At 52.3% G+C, this 17140-nt stretch overlaps 1 protein-coding gene across 1 annotated transcript in view; it reads left to right on the top strand.

Moving 5' to 3' along the window:
• Nucleotides 1–17140, top strand: part of EFCAB8 (EF-hand calcium binding domain 8) — a 46172-nt gene that overhangs the window by 7191 nt on the left and 21841 nt on the right. Inside the window, exons 4-13 of the mRNA XM_036418796.2 lie at nt 702–807; nt 961–1045; nt 1564–1688; nt 4132–4205; nt 7096–7226; nt 11308–11375; nt 11694–11845; nt 12976–13113; nt 14620–14733; nt 16378–16605. Coding sequence (XP_036274689.1) covers nt 702–807; nt 961–1045; nt 1564–1688; nt 4132–4205; nt 7096–7226; nt 11308–11375; nt 11694–11845; nt 12976–13113; nt 14620–14733; nt 16378–16605 — 1221 coding nt within the window. The remainder of the gene's footprint in view (nt 1–701; nt 808–960; nt 1046–1563; nt 1689–4131; nt 4206–7095; nt 7227–11307; nt 11376–11693; nt 11846–12975; nt 13114–14619; nt 14734–16377; nt 16606–17140) is intronic.

Raw genomic sequence — 17140 nt, 5'->3', positions numbered from 1 at the left:
AGGTTCAGACAAAACAAAATGAATACACTTTTATGTGTCAATTATATCTCAATAAAACTGGGGTGGGAGGTGGGGGGAAGGAAGAATCAGGCAACCAGAGGGAAAGATAGTGGAAAGTCGGTCTTCCTCCCCCAGACCCCGATTCTCCTCCTGGGAGGCAACTGCTGTGACTAGTTTTGAGTGCTTTTCCATGGTTAGATAGCCTGTACCACCCCCCCCCTTTTTTTTTTAAATATGCAAATGGTAGACCATTATAAAGGTGCTTTTCACTTTGTTTTTTCACTTAGAAATATATCTTGGCAACTACTCTTTATTGGTAGGTACACAACGCCCTCACAGCTAACGTCTGGGTGGTGTCCCTTGCATATAAATCTCAGTGAATACATGTGAACATGTCCACAGCTGTGTCCTGGAAATGGATCCCAGGATCACAAACTACACATTTAAAACTTTGATGAGCTTGTCAAATGCTCTAAAAAGGGTTTGTAAAGATACCAGTTTTTTTTTAAAGCCCATTTTATAGACATGGAAACTGAGACTCAGCGAGGATAGGGCATCTTTCTAAAGCGCCATTGTTTGTAGTTGCTGGTCACACTGGGCTCCATGACCTGGTCTCTGCCTGGTCCCAGGGCCTTGGCTGTCAGGGTGGGTTCTCCAGGGGCAGCATCCCCAGCCCAGGTCTCTGCTCTTCCTCTGGCCAGCTTAACCAGATACAGCCGCTCCACAACCAGCAGCTGTGGGTCATGGACATGGTGTGTCTCCACAACATGAACCTAGTTGCGATTGCATCCACTGACCAGAAGATAGGTGAGTCCCTGGTGGCTGCCCCGCCTGCGCTTGGCCATTGGGAGTCATGCACCTGCACTTGGGGAGATCTGTCACTGAGCCAACTTTGGGCACGGATTCAAGTCCTCGGGATGTGGCTTCGGGTTCTATGCATGCCTCTCTATCTTTCCCCAGAGTTCTTTGATATTACAAATCGTAACTGTTCCCGGGCCTTCACCTTCACCGATCTGGAAGGCTGCCCTCTAGTTATGGACTACTGGTGAGTCTCCCGGGAGATTGGTGCAGGGTTTTGGCAGCAGCCACATCACTCAGTGGGATTGGAACCCACAGAAAGCCTTGCTGGAAACAGTCCTGGAGGGATTCCTATCCTGTGTGCCTGTGTCCTCTTTCCCCCGAGCTGCTTCTCTCCCAGCGTCACTCAGACCACAGCGTCATCGTCAGCTCTCTCCCTCTCCCTCTCCCACCAAGTCAGGGGCTTGTCCCACTGCAGGTGAGGACTCGGGAAGCATCACATCTCCTGCTAGGGGCGACTTGACAAAGAGCAGCTGGAGGACGAGGGACTCATTTATTTTTGTTTTTAAAAAATGCTGATTTCTTTTGGATCTGGTTCATCGATGTTCTGGTTCTAGGTAGCTGGGCCCATGTTCATCAGCTGTTGAGAGCAAGAACTGCCCTCAGTCCCTGGATGGACATAGGCATGGAGCACAGGGAATGGGGGAGGACTGCGCTGGGTGCGCCCAGCTGGTTCCATGGCTTCTCTGTCTCCATCTTTCCCAGGTCTGACTATCACAGAGGTGTGTTCTGCTTCGGAGACACCAAAGGCAACGTCATCGTCTTCACCTCCGACAATGTGGCCAATGGGCTGTTCAACCCCCGAATCCTCCCCAGGACCTCCAAGTGGGGTAGCTGACACATTGGGGGAATGGCTCTGCCCTGGGGTGCTCTTCCCTCTCCCCACCTCCCTGCTCAAAGGCCCCTGGCTCCTTCAGAAGCTCAGGCGACAGGGCACTACATGCTCAGCTCAGAGCAGCCTGTGGGAACCAAGGAGATGGGGTGACAGCAGGAGATAGGAAGGGGCTGAGGAGATAGGCAATCATTCTGTACAGGTAAGGGCTTCAGGACCCTCCTCATCCCAGGAAGAATGAACCCATGCCAGCTGTGTGACCTTGGAAAAGTCACTCACCTGCTCTGGGCCCTGGGCTGATGGTGCTAACTTCCCCCATCATTGTGAGGAGGGTTCTGCTCTCAGTGGCTGTGAGCTGCCTTTGGGTGGTTAGGGGTGGGTGGAGCAGCACATCACCTCCTATAATTCCCCACCCACTACCCGGAGGGAGCTGCTGTTGCCACAGCCCTTGAGGAGGAGCAGAGGTTTACAGGGTGGAGCTCTTGCACAGGCCCCACAGGGCTAAGTGGTGGCTGAGATCGGAGCAGGCGGTCTGCTCTGGAGTCTGCACTTGAACCACTTGCTAAGCTGCATACCAGACTCACCAGATATTGAAGGATGCTATTTGGGATGCTCTGCCAAGGGGCACTAGATCCTGAGGCCCTGGGCCCGGGGCATTTGGGGGCTCATCTGAGCTGGATCAAACCTCAATTCACAGTGTCAGTCTTCTAGGTAGCTCCATCCAGACCACCAGAGTGGCCCCTTGGGCTTCCGGTCAGAGTTTCTGAACAGGACATCCTCCTGGGCTCTCAATGACACCTCCTGCCAAGCTTGTTGGGGCAGTGCCCCTCCTGGTTGGACAGAAAATGCATCCTGCTCTGGATGCAGCTGTGGGCTGGCACCCTGCTATGTTCTTGCCTCATCAGCCTCTGCTCTGGTCACTGTTTGCCACCCTGGGAATTGGCATGGGTGGGGCATGGTAGTCTTTGAGCTCAGGTGATGAATGGGAAATTAGGTGGTGGATGGGAGCAGATGAAGCTGGAGTGTTGGACGGGCATCCTTCCATGCCACATGCTGATTGAAGGCTGGGGACAAACACGAAGGTAGGCTCAGCAGCATGTTGACTTGGGAGGAGTCGGACAGACTAGCCCTGTGTGACCTTGATCCCATTGCCTAACCTCTTTGTGCCTCAGTTCCCTTATCCACTCAGTCTATAGCTTTGCTGTGAGATGGAAAGAGAGTACATAGTGTGAGGCATATGGCAAGCATCCAATGACTGTCTCCCCTGTTCTCTGGGGTTCTCCCAGCCGAGGGAGCCTAGTGCAGCCACAGGCAGGCTGTGTTCACTGCACAGCCCAGGCAGAACTAAGCTTCCTTCCTCCCACATGCATGCAGGGCCTGTCCCATTTTATTTTATTTTATTTTATTTATATTTTTTATTGATTTTTTACAGAGAGGAAGAGAGAGGGATAGAGAGTTAGAAACATCTATGAGAGAGAATCATCGATCAGCTGCCTTCTGCACTCCCCCTACTGGGGGTGTGCCCACAACCAAGGTACATGCCCTTGACCTGAATCGAACCTGGGACCTTTCAGTCCACAGGCTGACGCTCTATCCACTGAGCCAAACCGGTTTCGGCAGGCCTGCCCCATTTTAGTGGGCAACACTCCATCCCTTGGGATTTCCTTTTCAAGCCTCTTCCGGCCCTTGCGAGATGGGGCTGGTGACCTGGAAGCAGAAAATGCTTGTCATAAGGCCCTGGATCCCTCTTTTCTCCATTCCATCTGCAAGCTTCTCTAACACTTGAGCCCGGACTGTTCTGGCCCTTATGACCTACTTCCTTAACCCTGCTTTGTCCCCTGTCACTGCTGCCTCCGCCCGTCTGTGTCCAGCTGTGCAGCTGGTGCCAGGGGCCAGCGAGTGCTTCCCCAGAGGCTCCCCAGCAGCCTTCACCGGAGGTGTCCAGAGCCAGGAGACCTAAGATCTCCGAGGGCAGGCTGCACCTCGTGCGGTTGCCAATGATGTGCTCACTTTACAATGCTCGTGCTTGCTGGGCAAAGTGGCGCCTGCAGTTGGAAGCATGATGGGAAACCCCCTAAGAACTGTCTTCAGAGTGAAGGACCTAGGACCGCAATTCATTTTCCCGTCCGCAAACTCACAGAATCACCTTGTTTAGATTGTAGCTGCTGGGGAGAGCATGGAACCCGGAAACCTGCTTCTAGCTCTGCCGTGAGCTGGTGGGGGACTCTGGGAGGCAGTGTTAACCTGCTGGCTCTGTTTTCTGGGTGTGGAGTTCACCCCATGAACTCATCAGGACACAGCGAGGTTTGAACGAGCATTTGGATGGAAAAGGCTTTTGAGATGCATAGAACTGCAAACAGACTCCGGTGTCTTCTGAGGTTTTGCTTGTCTGGCAAAGGGGAAGAACTGGTGACATGGACCGCGGTTTTCTCTCCTAACAGATCACTGGACCAGTATTTCCACAAAGAAGCTGTTAAATGAGAAGTCCCCTTTTTATAAAAGTTACCGACTGAAGGTAAGTTGTAGCTTTCCTCAGCCTGTTACCATGGTAATTATTTGTACACACATCTATCAAAAATAAATGCACAGAGCCCTGGCCAGTTTGCTCAGTGGTGAGAGTGTCGGCCCACGGACAGAAGGGTCATGGGTTCGATTCTTGGTCAAGGGCATGTACCTCGGTTGCAGGCTCATTCCCAGGCCCCGGTCAGGGTGTGAGAGGGAGGCAATCAATCAATGTGTCTCTTTTGCATCAGTGTTTCTCTTTCCCCTTCACTCTTCCCTCCACTCTCTTAAAAAAAAAAAAATCAATGGGAAAAATATCCTCAGGTGAAGATTTAAAAATGCATTAAAAAAATAAATGCAGAGAGTGCATTTGGCCTCCGGGTTCAGTCATGGACTGTGGGGCTTAGTCTCTAGAAATGGGTGGAGCTGAATCCTACTAGCTTTTCCTGTGTCTCAGGCATGGCCATCTCTCTCAGCGCCTTCCTTGCTCAACCCTGGTTCCCGCAGACACAGCCTCTCTCCTGGATGGCTGCAGTGGCTACTAGCTCTTCCCCGTGTCCTCTCTTCACTCAGTGCTTTCTCCAGCAGCCAGTGGAATTATGAGATGGAAATGCAGTCATGTCACCACTTCGCTCAAAATCCCCAGTAGCTTCTCTCTGAAACACACCAAGCCCTTTCCTACTTCAGGGCCTTGACACCTGCTGTTCCTTCAGACGGCATGCTCTTCTCTAGGGACCTGTACGCCGCCTCTCTATTTCCTTCAATTCCCCAACCTACCAGCCTTGCTGCCTGCCTCTGCCTTTATTCCTCCACCTTGCAGAATCCTGACACCAACTAGTGTGTGTGTGTGTGTGTGTGTGTGTGTTTCCCACACCACCATGCAGTTCTCTAACTGGCTGTCCTAGAGCTCAACACAGTTCCTGCAGGTGAAGATGCGCCCCACAAAGCTGCCCTCCATTTTTCAGATGCCAGTCACAAGTCCAGGGTGTTATCTGTGCTTCTGACTTGCTGGCTACAGAAAGTAGGTTCCCAAGAGAAACACCACATGACCTCACTCATTTATGGATAATAAAGAACATTATAGACCAATGAACTAAAAGATAGATATAGAGACAATAAAGCAACAAGCAGACTGTCAAATTACAGCGGGGAGGGGAGGGAGATCTGGGGGAGATAAGAGATCAACCGAAGGACTTGTATACATGCATATAAGTACAACCAACGGACACAAACCTCTGGGGAGGGAGGGCATGTATGGGGGGGCAATGGTATATGTACACAGATAATGATTTAATAAAAAAAAAATAAATCAGAAAAAGAAAGTAGGTTCCCATGATCCCCTCCCTCCTTGGGTTTGATTAATTTTCTGGAGCTGCTCACAGAACTCACAGAAGCATTAAATTTATTAGATCACGGATTATATTTTAAAAAGCTGTAATTCGGGAGCAGTCAGCAGGAAGAGATTTGTAGAGCGAGGTATGTGGGAAGGCACTTGGAGCACCACAGCCTCTCTGAGAGCACCACTCTCCTAAAATCTCCGTGTTCACCAACCCGGAAGCTCTCTGAACGCTTTATGAAGGCTTCGTTACAGAGGCCTGGCTGCTGCAGTCATTGGTTATGGGTGATTGAATTCAGCCTCCATTCTCTCCTCTCCCTGGAACTCAAGGTTCCAACTATCCAGTCACATGGCTGGTTTCCCTGGTAACCACCTCCATCCTTAGGTGCTTTCCAAAAGTCACCTCCTTAACATAGACTGGGGTGTGGTTGAAAGGGGCTTACTATGACTACAAAACACCTTTTATAACTTTTATTATTTAGGAAATTCCCAGGGTTTCAGGAACTCTGTGCCAGAATCAGGGGGGAAACCCAGAATTTATATTTCTCATTAAGAATCACAGCATCACAGCTGCCTCCTCTCACCTTGGTATTGTCCTGCCTCTCCCCTGGCAGTGCAGCTCCTGGAGGAAGGCACCTAACAGCTGGTTCTCTGTTTTGTCTCCAGTGACTTGTGGTCTCCTAGCACATTTGTTAAACAAACGAGTGAATAAATCCAACACTCAGGAAAGTCTGCGTTGGGTGGTCCAGGCTCCTCCATGCTTCCTTTGGAGCAGGTTGGATCGAGCAGGTCCTGGGAGCCCCTCAGAAAGAGTCCCAGGCTAGTCCTCCGTCTCCTGTGGGATTCTCGTTTTGGGCTTGGTTTCCCTCCAAGTTGCTAAGTGACCCAGGTTCTGTGTAGGGCCTTGGATTTGGTGCCCCACTGTGATACTCAGTGAGATAGGCCTGCAAAACCTACTCAGGGCCTGACAACCGTCCAACCTGCTTCCTCCATTCCTGTCCCGGGAAGGAAGATGGCTGGACGGGGAGGCCAAGCTCTGGGTCAGACCTCAGGGCTGGAGCTGGAGTATTTAAGGCTGTGCAGCCAGAACACCCTCGTGATCTGTGGGTCGTGGCCTTTGTTGCCCAAGTGCATCAGATAACGTCTCACTATTCCACGCCACGACCTGACAAAGACGGAGGGCAGTGGAGGGGCCAAGAAGCAGAGGTTAATCTGTGCTGGGGCTCCTGCAGATGAAAGAACTCACAGACTCAAATCCATCCTTTCTCCTGTCTTGGGCCGGGGCGACAAACAATCTTAGTTTTGGCCTGACTTGCCTGACCTCTATATGATAGGAGGGTGTTCACAGGACAGCAGCCTTTTCACTGACGAGCAATGGCCACACCCTCCTGTCATGGGGTCTGGGCTAGGGCGGGGGCCATATCCCTTCATCAGAGCTGTGATCATTAGAAGCCACTGGACTCAGCGATCCCCGGGCCCCTCCGGTCCCCAATACCTGCCACATCCTAGAGGCTGGGCTGAAAGGCTGTCCTCGGGTGGGACTCCATCACTGCCGCTCTCTTCCCAGGCTCTCCATCGCAACTGGTGCCAAAAGGTCAGGTTCATCCCCGAGATGAACCTGGTGGCCTCCTGCTCAGTTATCACAAAGTCCTCTCTGGTGCTGTCAATATTGCCTTCCAAAGCCTCCGAGACCACCAGGTAAGAAAAGCACTTTTCTCTAGGCTAAGGTGGTGGGGCTGGAAGGGAAGTGGGGAGGGGTCTGGTTTCACTTCATTCAAAAGGGGCCATCCCTACTGAGGGTGGGCCCACCTCTGAGACAGTGGCATTGCTTGTGGGCAGCTCATTCTCTACAAACCACACTGGGTCCAAGGAAGCACTGCCTGTTCCATAGGCCAACAGCAGGTTGTTACAACATGGGCTCCGGAGTCTGAGTTTTTTTTTTTTTAATTGAGACATAAGTGATATAACATTATATTTCAGGTATACAACATAATGGTTTGATACACACACACACACACACACACACACACACACACACACACTAGTGGCCCAGGGCACAAAATTCGTGCATGGGATGGGAGGTTGTCCCTCAGCCCGGCCTGCATCCTCTCCAATCTGGGATCCCTTGGGGGATGTCTGACCGTGGTCTTGCAATCCAGGACTGCTGGCTCCTAACTACTCACCTGCCTGCCTGCCTGATTGCCCCTAACCACTCTGCCTGCTGGCCTTCTTGCCCCCAACTGCCCTCCCCCGCCAGCCTGTTCGCCCCCAACTGCCCGCCCCCCTGCTGGCTTGATTGCCCCCAGCTGCCCCTTACTGCCATCCTGTTAACCCCCAACTGCCTCCCCCCATGGCCTGCTTGCCCCCAACTGCCCCTTATCCCACTGGCCTGATCACCCTCAACTGCCCTCCCCTCCTGGCCTGATCACCCTCAACTGCCCTCCCCTCCTGGCCTGATCACCCTCAACTGCCCTCCCCTCCTGGCCTGATCACCCTTAACTGCCTCTGCCTCAGCCCTGCCACCATGGCTTTGTCTAGAAGTCCGAAAGATCTCCCGGTCTAATTAGCATATTACCCTTTTATTAGTATAGATTGCAAAATCATCGCCACAATAAGTCTAAGTAACATCTGTCACCACACACAGTTACACTTTTTCCCTTGTGAGAACTTTTATGGAGTGTGTATTTTTTAAAATATATTTTTTATTGATTTCAGAGAAGAAGGGAGAGGGAAAGAGAGAAACATCAATGATGAGAAAGAATCATTGATTGGCTGCCTCCTGCACATCCCACACTGAGGATGGAGCCCACAACCCGAGCATATGCCCTGACCAGGAATCAAATTGTGACTTCCTGGTTCATAGGTCAGTGCTCAACCACTGAGCTACACCGGCCAGGTGTGGGGTATGATTTTAATAATCATTCTGGCATGCCACCAGTAGCAAAATTAAAATAGGGCTTCTTTTACCAACAATTTATATACAGAACTCAGCACAGGAGTCAGCATGTAGTGTCAGCAGACATTCAGAAAAAGCATTTTCTGACCAAAGGAATGAATGCGAATTGCTTTCCTGTGAGCCTCAGTTTCCTCCTCTGTAAAAGGGTGGAAACTGCACTTCACTTACCTCAAGGATTATTCTGATGAACATGGTTTGTGGCATGTGTTCAGTGACTGGCTGAACTTATTTTTTTTGGAGACAGTCCTAGTCTATTTCTTTCATTCTAAATTATTCTATCTCCGAGTGAATTCACACCCCCTCCCATTTCTCCCTTCCCTTTCCTTCTTTAAAATCAGCTGTTTTTCCACAGAAATGTTTGTATATACGTTGTCCTTGTAAAAAGTTAAACCGTGATAAATAAAACTGGAATCCTGAAGCCCTCCTCCCCTTACCTAACCCCATTGACTCACTCCATTATCAAAAGTCCCGATTCTGTGAGTTTGGAGTTCACCTAGCACTTGGCACTTGGCAGTAGGTACTTTCTCCTGAGGATTCCTGCAGCTGGGTTTCCCTGCCTCCTCCAGTGAGGATGCCATTGCAATAATTCAGCGTACATATGATAGCAGCCTACAGTCGACCAGTTGGGTGGAGATGGAGGGGTTTGAGATATATTTTAGAGCTGGTTGGAGAATATATTTATACACTGGTGCCCACCACACACCCCCTTCCTTCCTATCTGAATGTAGAACACATATTTTCTTTTTTTAATTTTTATTTATTTGTTTATTTATTTGTTTATTGATTGATTGATTGATTATGGTCTCACATAATTGTCCTTATTCCCCCATTCCCATCCCAAACCCCTCCCTAGATATGCGCAACCCCCCCCCCCCCCCCTTCCCCGTTGTCCATGGCCACTGGCTAGGCCCATATGTATGCCCACAAGTCCTTTGGTTGGTCTCAGAACACATATTTTCTGGTAGGTGGCGCCATTGACTGCTTGCTGGTTTCCAGTTGCTGGGGATGGCCTCGTAGGGCATGGCCTCCGCAGTAGGGCCTGGCACTGCCAAGCCAACTCTGCAGTGGGCCTCAGCCTCTGAGGCAGTGTGGGTCCACGGGTCTGACTTCCCAGCAGCCAGCCTGCACTGAGTTTCCAGGTGGTTGGAGCCAGCAGTGAATTAGATGGAGGAGCTAGAGTCGGGATGGAAGGGACTGTGGACTGACCCACAGCATCTCCCCTGCTTCCCACCTCTTCTCTCACTTCTGCCCCCACCACCCCATTGACGCCATTGTTATCTGCCACCTAAACTGCTCGCAATGGTCTTGTTCCCTTCATGCCCCCTAACCTTCCAGGCCCTTTTCTGCACCGCAGCAGCCGTCTGCAGACCTGGTCTCCTCCTGCTGTCCTGTCAAAGCCTCTGTTTGTTTCCCTGCAGGACTTGCCATGATCTATAAATGTCCGTCTCCCACCTTTGTTCATGTACTTGCCCATGCTGCTGCCCTCTAGAAGGAAGTCCCAGGAAGGCCAGAGCGTCACTTCCACGCCTCTGGCAATCCTGGAAGGGATAGGAGCCAGTAACTCTGGTGAAGGAGTGGGTGAATCGGCCTGAAGTAATTTATAGTGACGTTTTGGGACCATTCTTCTAGAAGATTTCTCTGCACATATATATATGGTTTGACAATAAATGACATACATGGATTCAGTTGCTCTTCCTGACATTTTGATTGTTTGAGGCATCCTTTTGCTGTGGAGAGCCGAACAGGTTGGAGGGAAGTAAGACTGGAGGTTTAGAGAAATCCTAAATTTAGAGAAATCCTGGGAGGCTGACAGAAATGAAGCGGGGTCTGAACTAAGCAGAGGCCAGGGCTGTGGTGGGATGTGGTGGGATCAGGAGAGGGAGCCTTCGGAATGATATTCAGGTCACAGGCTTGGACCCCCAGGGAGCGGTGGAGGAGACAGTTCAAAGGCAAGTTCAGTGAGGGCATGCTGCATTAGCAGGTTGGAGGCCCTTTGAGTTGAGTTTTGAAGGGAGAGTTCAAGAAGAAGAAGCTGGCAGGGCAGGATGCGTGGATAAGAGGGAACAGCATGTGCAAAGGCACTGAGTTTTCAGGGCTGCTGGGCCTGCGAGGGCTGCTGGGCCTGAGCTTTCCACAAATCCTGCCTGGGTCACCCTGGCTCTTGCAAGCCCCAGCCATCCTGCCACCCCTCTTCCTTTCCTGGAGCCGAGACTTTTGCCTCCTCCTGCCATGCCCATCCTGGCTCTGAGCTCTGACCGCCTGCCCTACTAGACTTTGGGCAAGCTCCCTAGCTTCTCCTTTCCATGTCTTCACCATGGCACCGAGCGGATGGCACTCTTCAGGGTTATGTGAGGGGCCCAGGGGGCCCATGAGATAGCACCCAGCCCCGGGAGCAGCACGGAGCAAGGCCAGGACCCCAGGAGCTGTCTTCCCTTTTCCCGGCCCAGAAACCCTTCCCTGGATTTGTGCTGTGGGTGGGGAGACACCTGTCCCACTGTGGTTGAGGTGAAGATGAAGTTTGCCCGTGGAGTGAGGCAAATGTTATAACTGTAAGTAGTTGCTCCTGTGGGCTGCTTTCATCTACACGTGAGAGGCGGGTGCCTCTTCCATGAGCAGCTGGTTTGGGGCTGAGACTCAAGGCCCGGACTCAGCTGCAGGGTGTGCTCTGGGCAGGGCTTCTGGGGCTGCTCCTCTCCTTGGGTGGAGAGGTAGTGACCTCTCCTGGCCTCCCCCCGGCCCTGTCTCCACTTCTTCCACACCCCACGCTCAGAGGCTCCCTGAGGCCTCTCCCAGCCCCACAGCCTTTGTTCTTTGCTGTCGCAGGTTCTCGGTGCTGAATTTAAGAAAAGGAATTATTTGCTTTGATTACTGCGTAGACAAGAACTTCCTGGGTAAGTCATCTTCATGTCATGCAGAGTCTGTTGGCCTGGCAGAACTGGGGTGAGGGCTGCTGGAGGCACAGGGACCATCAGACCCAAGGGAGGCCTTCTGCCTCTGTCTGGCCTCCTCTCATGCCACTCTGGCCCCCACTCCCGGGTGCGGGGTAATGTGGTGGCACAGGCTGTGCTCAGCGTAGGTGGGGAGCAGAGGGTTGGTTGGTAGCAATGCCCGCCCACCTGCCAAACCTGGCTGGAATTGATCCCTGGCCCCAGGAAAAGGATCCAGCATAAGCCCCCAGTGGCTGACGTTCATTTTTTTCCTCACCCCAGTGACTGGTGGCTATGACTCCCACATCCGCATGTGGAGCCCCTTCTACTCGAAAAAGCCCGTGTGGCTGCTGAGGGGGCATCAGACCTCGGTGATGCACATGCTGGTGAACACCAAGAACAGCAACATCCTCATCAGCATCTCCAAGGACAAGGTGCTGCCCGGGGGGAGCGTGGCCCTCCACCCCCCGCGCCAGAGACACCCTCCTGGGGACAGGGGTCTAGCTTGGGCAGCCGGGAGGCTGGCCATTGGCAGGCGCCTGAGGCCCAGGGGAATGGTGTGACCACCCTGCCTGTGGTCTCTCGCCCGGCCTAAGGCCTAGAGGGAGATGCCCCGGGGGGAGTCGCCATGCGGGGCCTGAGCCTAGCTCCGAGCAGCCCGCTGGAGCCGGCTTCTCGGGTGCCCGGCCTGGCTGTGGTCCTGGGCCACACCCTTCCCTTTCATGTACCGAGTGTGGGACCTGCAGGAGTAGATATGCCCCTTCCATGGGATGGTTGTCAGTGGCTTAGAGCACATGTGTCAAACACAAGGCCCGCGGGCCAAATCCGTCCCGCCAGGCCTTGCAATGTGGCCCGCACCGCGCTGTCATCACTGCACTCCGCTGCGTTTCCATCACAATGACAGTTTATGACTGTTCAGTAAACCATTCGGCCCGCGATTTAGGCTGGATTTTAGATTTTGGCCCCTTCTCTGATTGAGTTCGACACCCCTAGCTTAGAGGAAAATGGGGGGTAAAGGAGGAATGCCATGTCTGGCACATAGTAGGTATACACACACATGAGTCTTTCCCTGCTCCCACCCTCCCCCCAACCCAAACTTGCACCCCCAGCTCTCCAGGGGCCTCTCGAGGGACACTTTCTCAACCTGACAAACTCGAGGGGGATCCTGTCGGGACAGGTGGGCCTTTGGGGCAGCAGTATTGGTAGCCACTCCTCGTTCTACCTGGTTGTGTTTGAGGAGGATGGAGGGGCAGCCGTGAGGTCTGCAGGGGCGCATGCTGCCTGGCGTGGTCTTCCACCACTGAATGGCGTCCGCTCACGCAGGCGGGAGGTCCTGGGTGAAGGCTGGGACAGGGGGAGAGAGTGAGGCCACGGTTTCTTCTTAGAGCACAGAAACATCTGTTATAGGGTCAGGATCAGTGGCAGACACTAAGCGCAGAGGGTGTGCATTGGAAGTGGGCCCCTGACCTGCTCCCATCCCAAGGCCTCTGTTGCCAGCTGCCTCCCACTCTTAGCCTCTCTGGTTTGTTTTGTTTTTGTTTTTGTTTTTGTTTTTACCTCCTAGAATATCCGCGTGTGGGACCTGCAGGAGTATATATGCATCCAATCCTTCTGTGGCAGGCTTTTTGCCCTGGGAAACTGCCCCATCACCAGCATCTACCTCCGGGAGAATGACAACACCCTCATCTGCAGCACCTATTCAGTGAGTGCCGGGCAGGAGAGGCGGCATCGTGGCTGTACAGGATGGAGCCACTGTGGCCGGGTCTGAAGTCCCACAGGCCAGCGAGGGATAGTCACAGACTGTCCCTCCCCAGACAGCTCTTCATGACGCTGTGTGGCTCACCCATGAGTTTCTCATCTCTTGGGATTTCCTGGAAGCTGTTTATAGGCCCCCAGCTGCCAGCCTCTTTGTTGCTGCTTTGTCTGTTCTTTTCCTGCCCCCCCGGCTGAGTAAGGGGCTCCCCCTCCGAGCTCCCTTGGGCCTGTGCCTCCCGGTGATCGCAGCCCTTACAACTGTGTCCTGGAACGCTTACAGGAACTTCTTGGCAAACTGTGAACTCCAGGAAGGCAGGACCGCAGCTGAGTAGCCCTCCAGAGGAGAGACCAGACGTGAGACCATCTCACCTTCCCTGCTGCCCATGTGCAGTCTGTCTTGACTAAGGTGACCAGACATCCCGCTTTTGGCGGAACAGTTCCGATTTTTAACAATTTGTCCCGTGTCCTGTGGTGTTTTAAAAAAGTCAAAGATTTAAAAGAATCTTTCCAAAAATCGGGACTTTTTTTTTTTTTTTTTAAATATCCCGGGACACGGGACAAATTGTTAAAAATAGGGACTGTCCCGCCAAAAGCAGGACGTCTGGTCACCTTAGGCTTGACTCTGACCCTGGAGGACAGCACAGGCCAGGAGAAGCACAAGGGGCTGCCTGTGCAGGGTGGCACCGGGGCCTGTGACAAGATGGGAGTTTAGGGAGCTGTGAGGACAACCAGCAGCCACGATGGGAAGGGAGACAAGGGTGTCATTTGTGGCTAAGAGTTAGGGGTATTTCCACGGAGGCCTTGCACCTTCTGTTGGCCAGGCCACTCTGGCCGGGGACTCGTATATTGTTCTTATGTCCTTGGCTGGCTCTCCCCCACACGGTAGGGTTCTTGAAATTTAGGAGGTGGTGGGTTCCTTCATCTCTGCTGAGCGTCAGAATGGCTGCCAGCGTTGGTTGAATTAAATAGACCTTTGAAGATCATTTCACGTCATCAAACATTATCAACCCCCTGCTCTTTGTTAGGGGCAGAGAATATATTACTTAGACACTGTCTGATCCCTGGAGGAAGCTATGGGGTAGAAGGAAATGTAGAAAATGCAATGTATTATGGTGGACATTATGCTAGGTGCTTCATGGAGCACAGGAAAAAGATACTTAGCTCAGCCTGGGGTAGGGATAGCCTGGAAGAAAGGACACTGGACTGAGGCTGTATGCTTCTCAGACGTTATAAGAGGGGAACTTGGACTTTGGGGGGTCTAGGAGCACTAGGGTTTGGGAGCCCCGGTCTCAGAGAGGGGTGACATGGAGTAGGGCTTAGAGGAGTCTTGCCAGGCTCAGTCCTATGTGTACTAGTAGTTAGGTTGTCTTGATGTCTCAGTTTACTGGAAGTTTCTCCGTGGGGCCAGTCAATGAGGGTAGAGCCCTCTGGTCTGCCCTTCTCCTCATTACAGATTGGGATCCTAAAAGGGTACGTGGAGACCGAGGAGCCTGGGAGAACCGAGGAGAAGACCACGACTTACAGCGCGCCCCTGTGTGCTGTCCTCTACAGCAAGGTTTTTAAGCAGGTGAGCGGGCCAGCTGGTCTCTGGGACTGGCAGGGGAGCTGGTTAGCTCGGGGCAGGTCCCACACCTCCTGGGGTGTCCAGATCCAAGGGGTGGTCAGGGCAGGTGGCCGGGAGTGCGGACTCTCATGGCGGTGGGGCAGCGGGGTCTGGATGAGAAACAGCCCTGCAGAGGGGCTGGCCCACGGAGCCCCGCCCCTTGGCCAGCGGATTGCCTGACTCCTCTGAGCCTGTGCGCTCCTGGCTGCTGCCCCAGGTCAGTTCTGACAGGCAGCCTTCTTTACGTGAATGTGAGATGGGACGGTAGGGGTGGGCTGCTCTGCAGGGTTCCTGGGCATCGTTTTCTTTCTTTCTTTCTTTCTTTCTTTCTTTCTTTCTTTCTTTCTTTCTTTCTTTCTTTCTTTCTTTCTTTCGGGAGAGACTATTTTATTTTTATTTATTTATTTTTAAAATATATTTTATTGATTTTTTTACAGAGAGGAAGAGAGAGGGATAGTTAGAAACATCGATGAGAGAGAATCATCGATCAGTTGCCTCTTGCACACCCCTCAGTGGAGATGTGCCCGCAACCAAGGTACATGCCCTTGACTGGAATTGAACCTGGGACCTTTCAGTCTGTAGGCTGACGCTCTATTCACTGAGCCAAACCGGTTTCGGCCTGGGCATCATTTTCTAGGGAAGCCCTAGTTCAGTGGTTGGCAAACTCATTATCCAGCAGAGCCAAACATCAACCGTACAACGATTGAAATTTCTTTTGAGAGCCAAAAATTTTAAACTTAAACTTTTTCTAACACCACTTCTTCAAAATAGACTGCCAGGCCGTGGTATTTTGTGGAAGAGCCACACTCAAGGGACCAAAGAGCCACATGTGGCTCGAGAGCCGCAGTCTGCCCACCACTGCCTTAGTTCAACTTTGTCCACTCAGGGAAGGGAGGGAGGCTCAGGCCGCGGGCAGCACCCTGGTCCTGAGTAGAGACCTCTGGGCTGGTCAGGGTAACTGGGCACACGATTTCTGAGGTGTAGGGATCGAAAGGGCCCCAAGTTTCTACTTGGCCCCCTTTTCTGGCCTGGGTTCTGGGCAGGGAAGGCTATATGTGCCACAGAGCTCGCCTCTCAGCATTTCCCTCTCACCTTGGCTCCTGGCACCACCATCCTGCATACTTTGGGCTCCTCAATGCTTTGCCACAGTTATAGCCCCCAACCCCAGCTTTTCTGGGCATCCTCAGCAGGAGGGTTGTTCTCAACCCTCCCGTTGCACTGGAATGCTTGCCATGGCAGCAAAAGGTTGCACTGAGTGGAGTGACCATCTTCTACTCTCTGTACTTCCTTCGTAGGGGCCAGTTACTATATTTCCTGTGCCACCTCCGACATTAATGACGCTTCAGTAAAAGGTCCCCCCCCCCCCGCCCCCCCGAATTAGAGGTTATTTTCTCTGGATAGATTCTGATAAACGCCATTTCTGAGTTCAAGGGAATTTCACCAAACTGGCTCCTTCTCAGGAGCTGTGCCAGGCTGCACTGCCCCGAGGAAGGCCTGTTTTCCAGAGGGGGTGATCTGGCAGCCGGGGTCCGTGAATGCCTGTCTTCTCAGTGTGTGTGGTGGGGGGCTGGGCGAGGCCTCGCTGTGACACCGGTGTACTCCCCGCAGGTGGTGAGCGGCAGTGTGACCGGCGTGGTGAGTGTGTGGGAGATCATCACAGGCAAGAGGACCGTAGAGTTCTTGGTGAGCCGCGACCAGCAAGTGGAGCTGACTGCCATGACCCTGGATGAGCCCGAGCGGTGCCTGCTCACGGGGTCGCGTGACGGCACCATAAAGATGTGGAACTATGGCACTGGCGAATGCCTGCTCACCTTCCCCAACCCCGACAAGGTGGAGGTCAGTCTGGTCCATCGAAGACAAGGCAATAGCCCCTGTTCTTTTTTTTTTTTTTTTTTTTACATTTTTTATTAAATTATTATCTGTGTACATATTTTAACATTGCCCGCCCCCCCCCATACATACCCTCTTGAGAAGCTAAGCACAACTCCCGTGGCTCTGGGGCCCCCATTTCATATGCCCCCCTGAGGGCTGTCCACAGGTACTGTGCGGCTTCACGTCTCCCTGAGCCTCTGTCCTCAAGAGGAAAGTGAAGACAAGGCAATAGCCCCTGTTCTTTTTTTTTTTTTTTTTTTTTTTTTTTACATTTTTTATTAAATTATTATCTGTGAACATATTTTAACATTGCCCCCCCCCTCCCATATTTACCCTCCCTCACCAGAGTTTTGTGTCCATTGGTTGTATTTATATGCATGTATACAAGTCCTTCGGCTGATCTATTATCTCCCCCAGATAGCCCCTGTTCTTAATAAGCATTCTACAAATGTTCACCACTGGCTTTAGTTTGTTAGCATTTCTTACCCCACGTATGTAC

This window comes from Pipistrellus kuhlii, unplaced genomic scaffold, assembly GCF_014108245.1.
Source record: "Pipistrellus kuhlii isolate mPipKuh1 unplaced genomic scaffold, mPipKuh1.p scaffold_m20_p_6, whole genome shotgun sequence".
Classification (NCBI taxonomy): domain Eukaryota; kingdom Metazoa; phylum Chordata; class Mammalia; order Chiroptera; family Vespertilionidae; genus Pipistrellus; species Pipistrellus kuhlii.
This window is presented reverse-complemented; position numbering and strand designations above follow the sequence as displayed.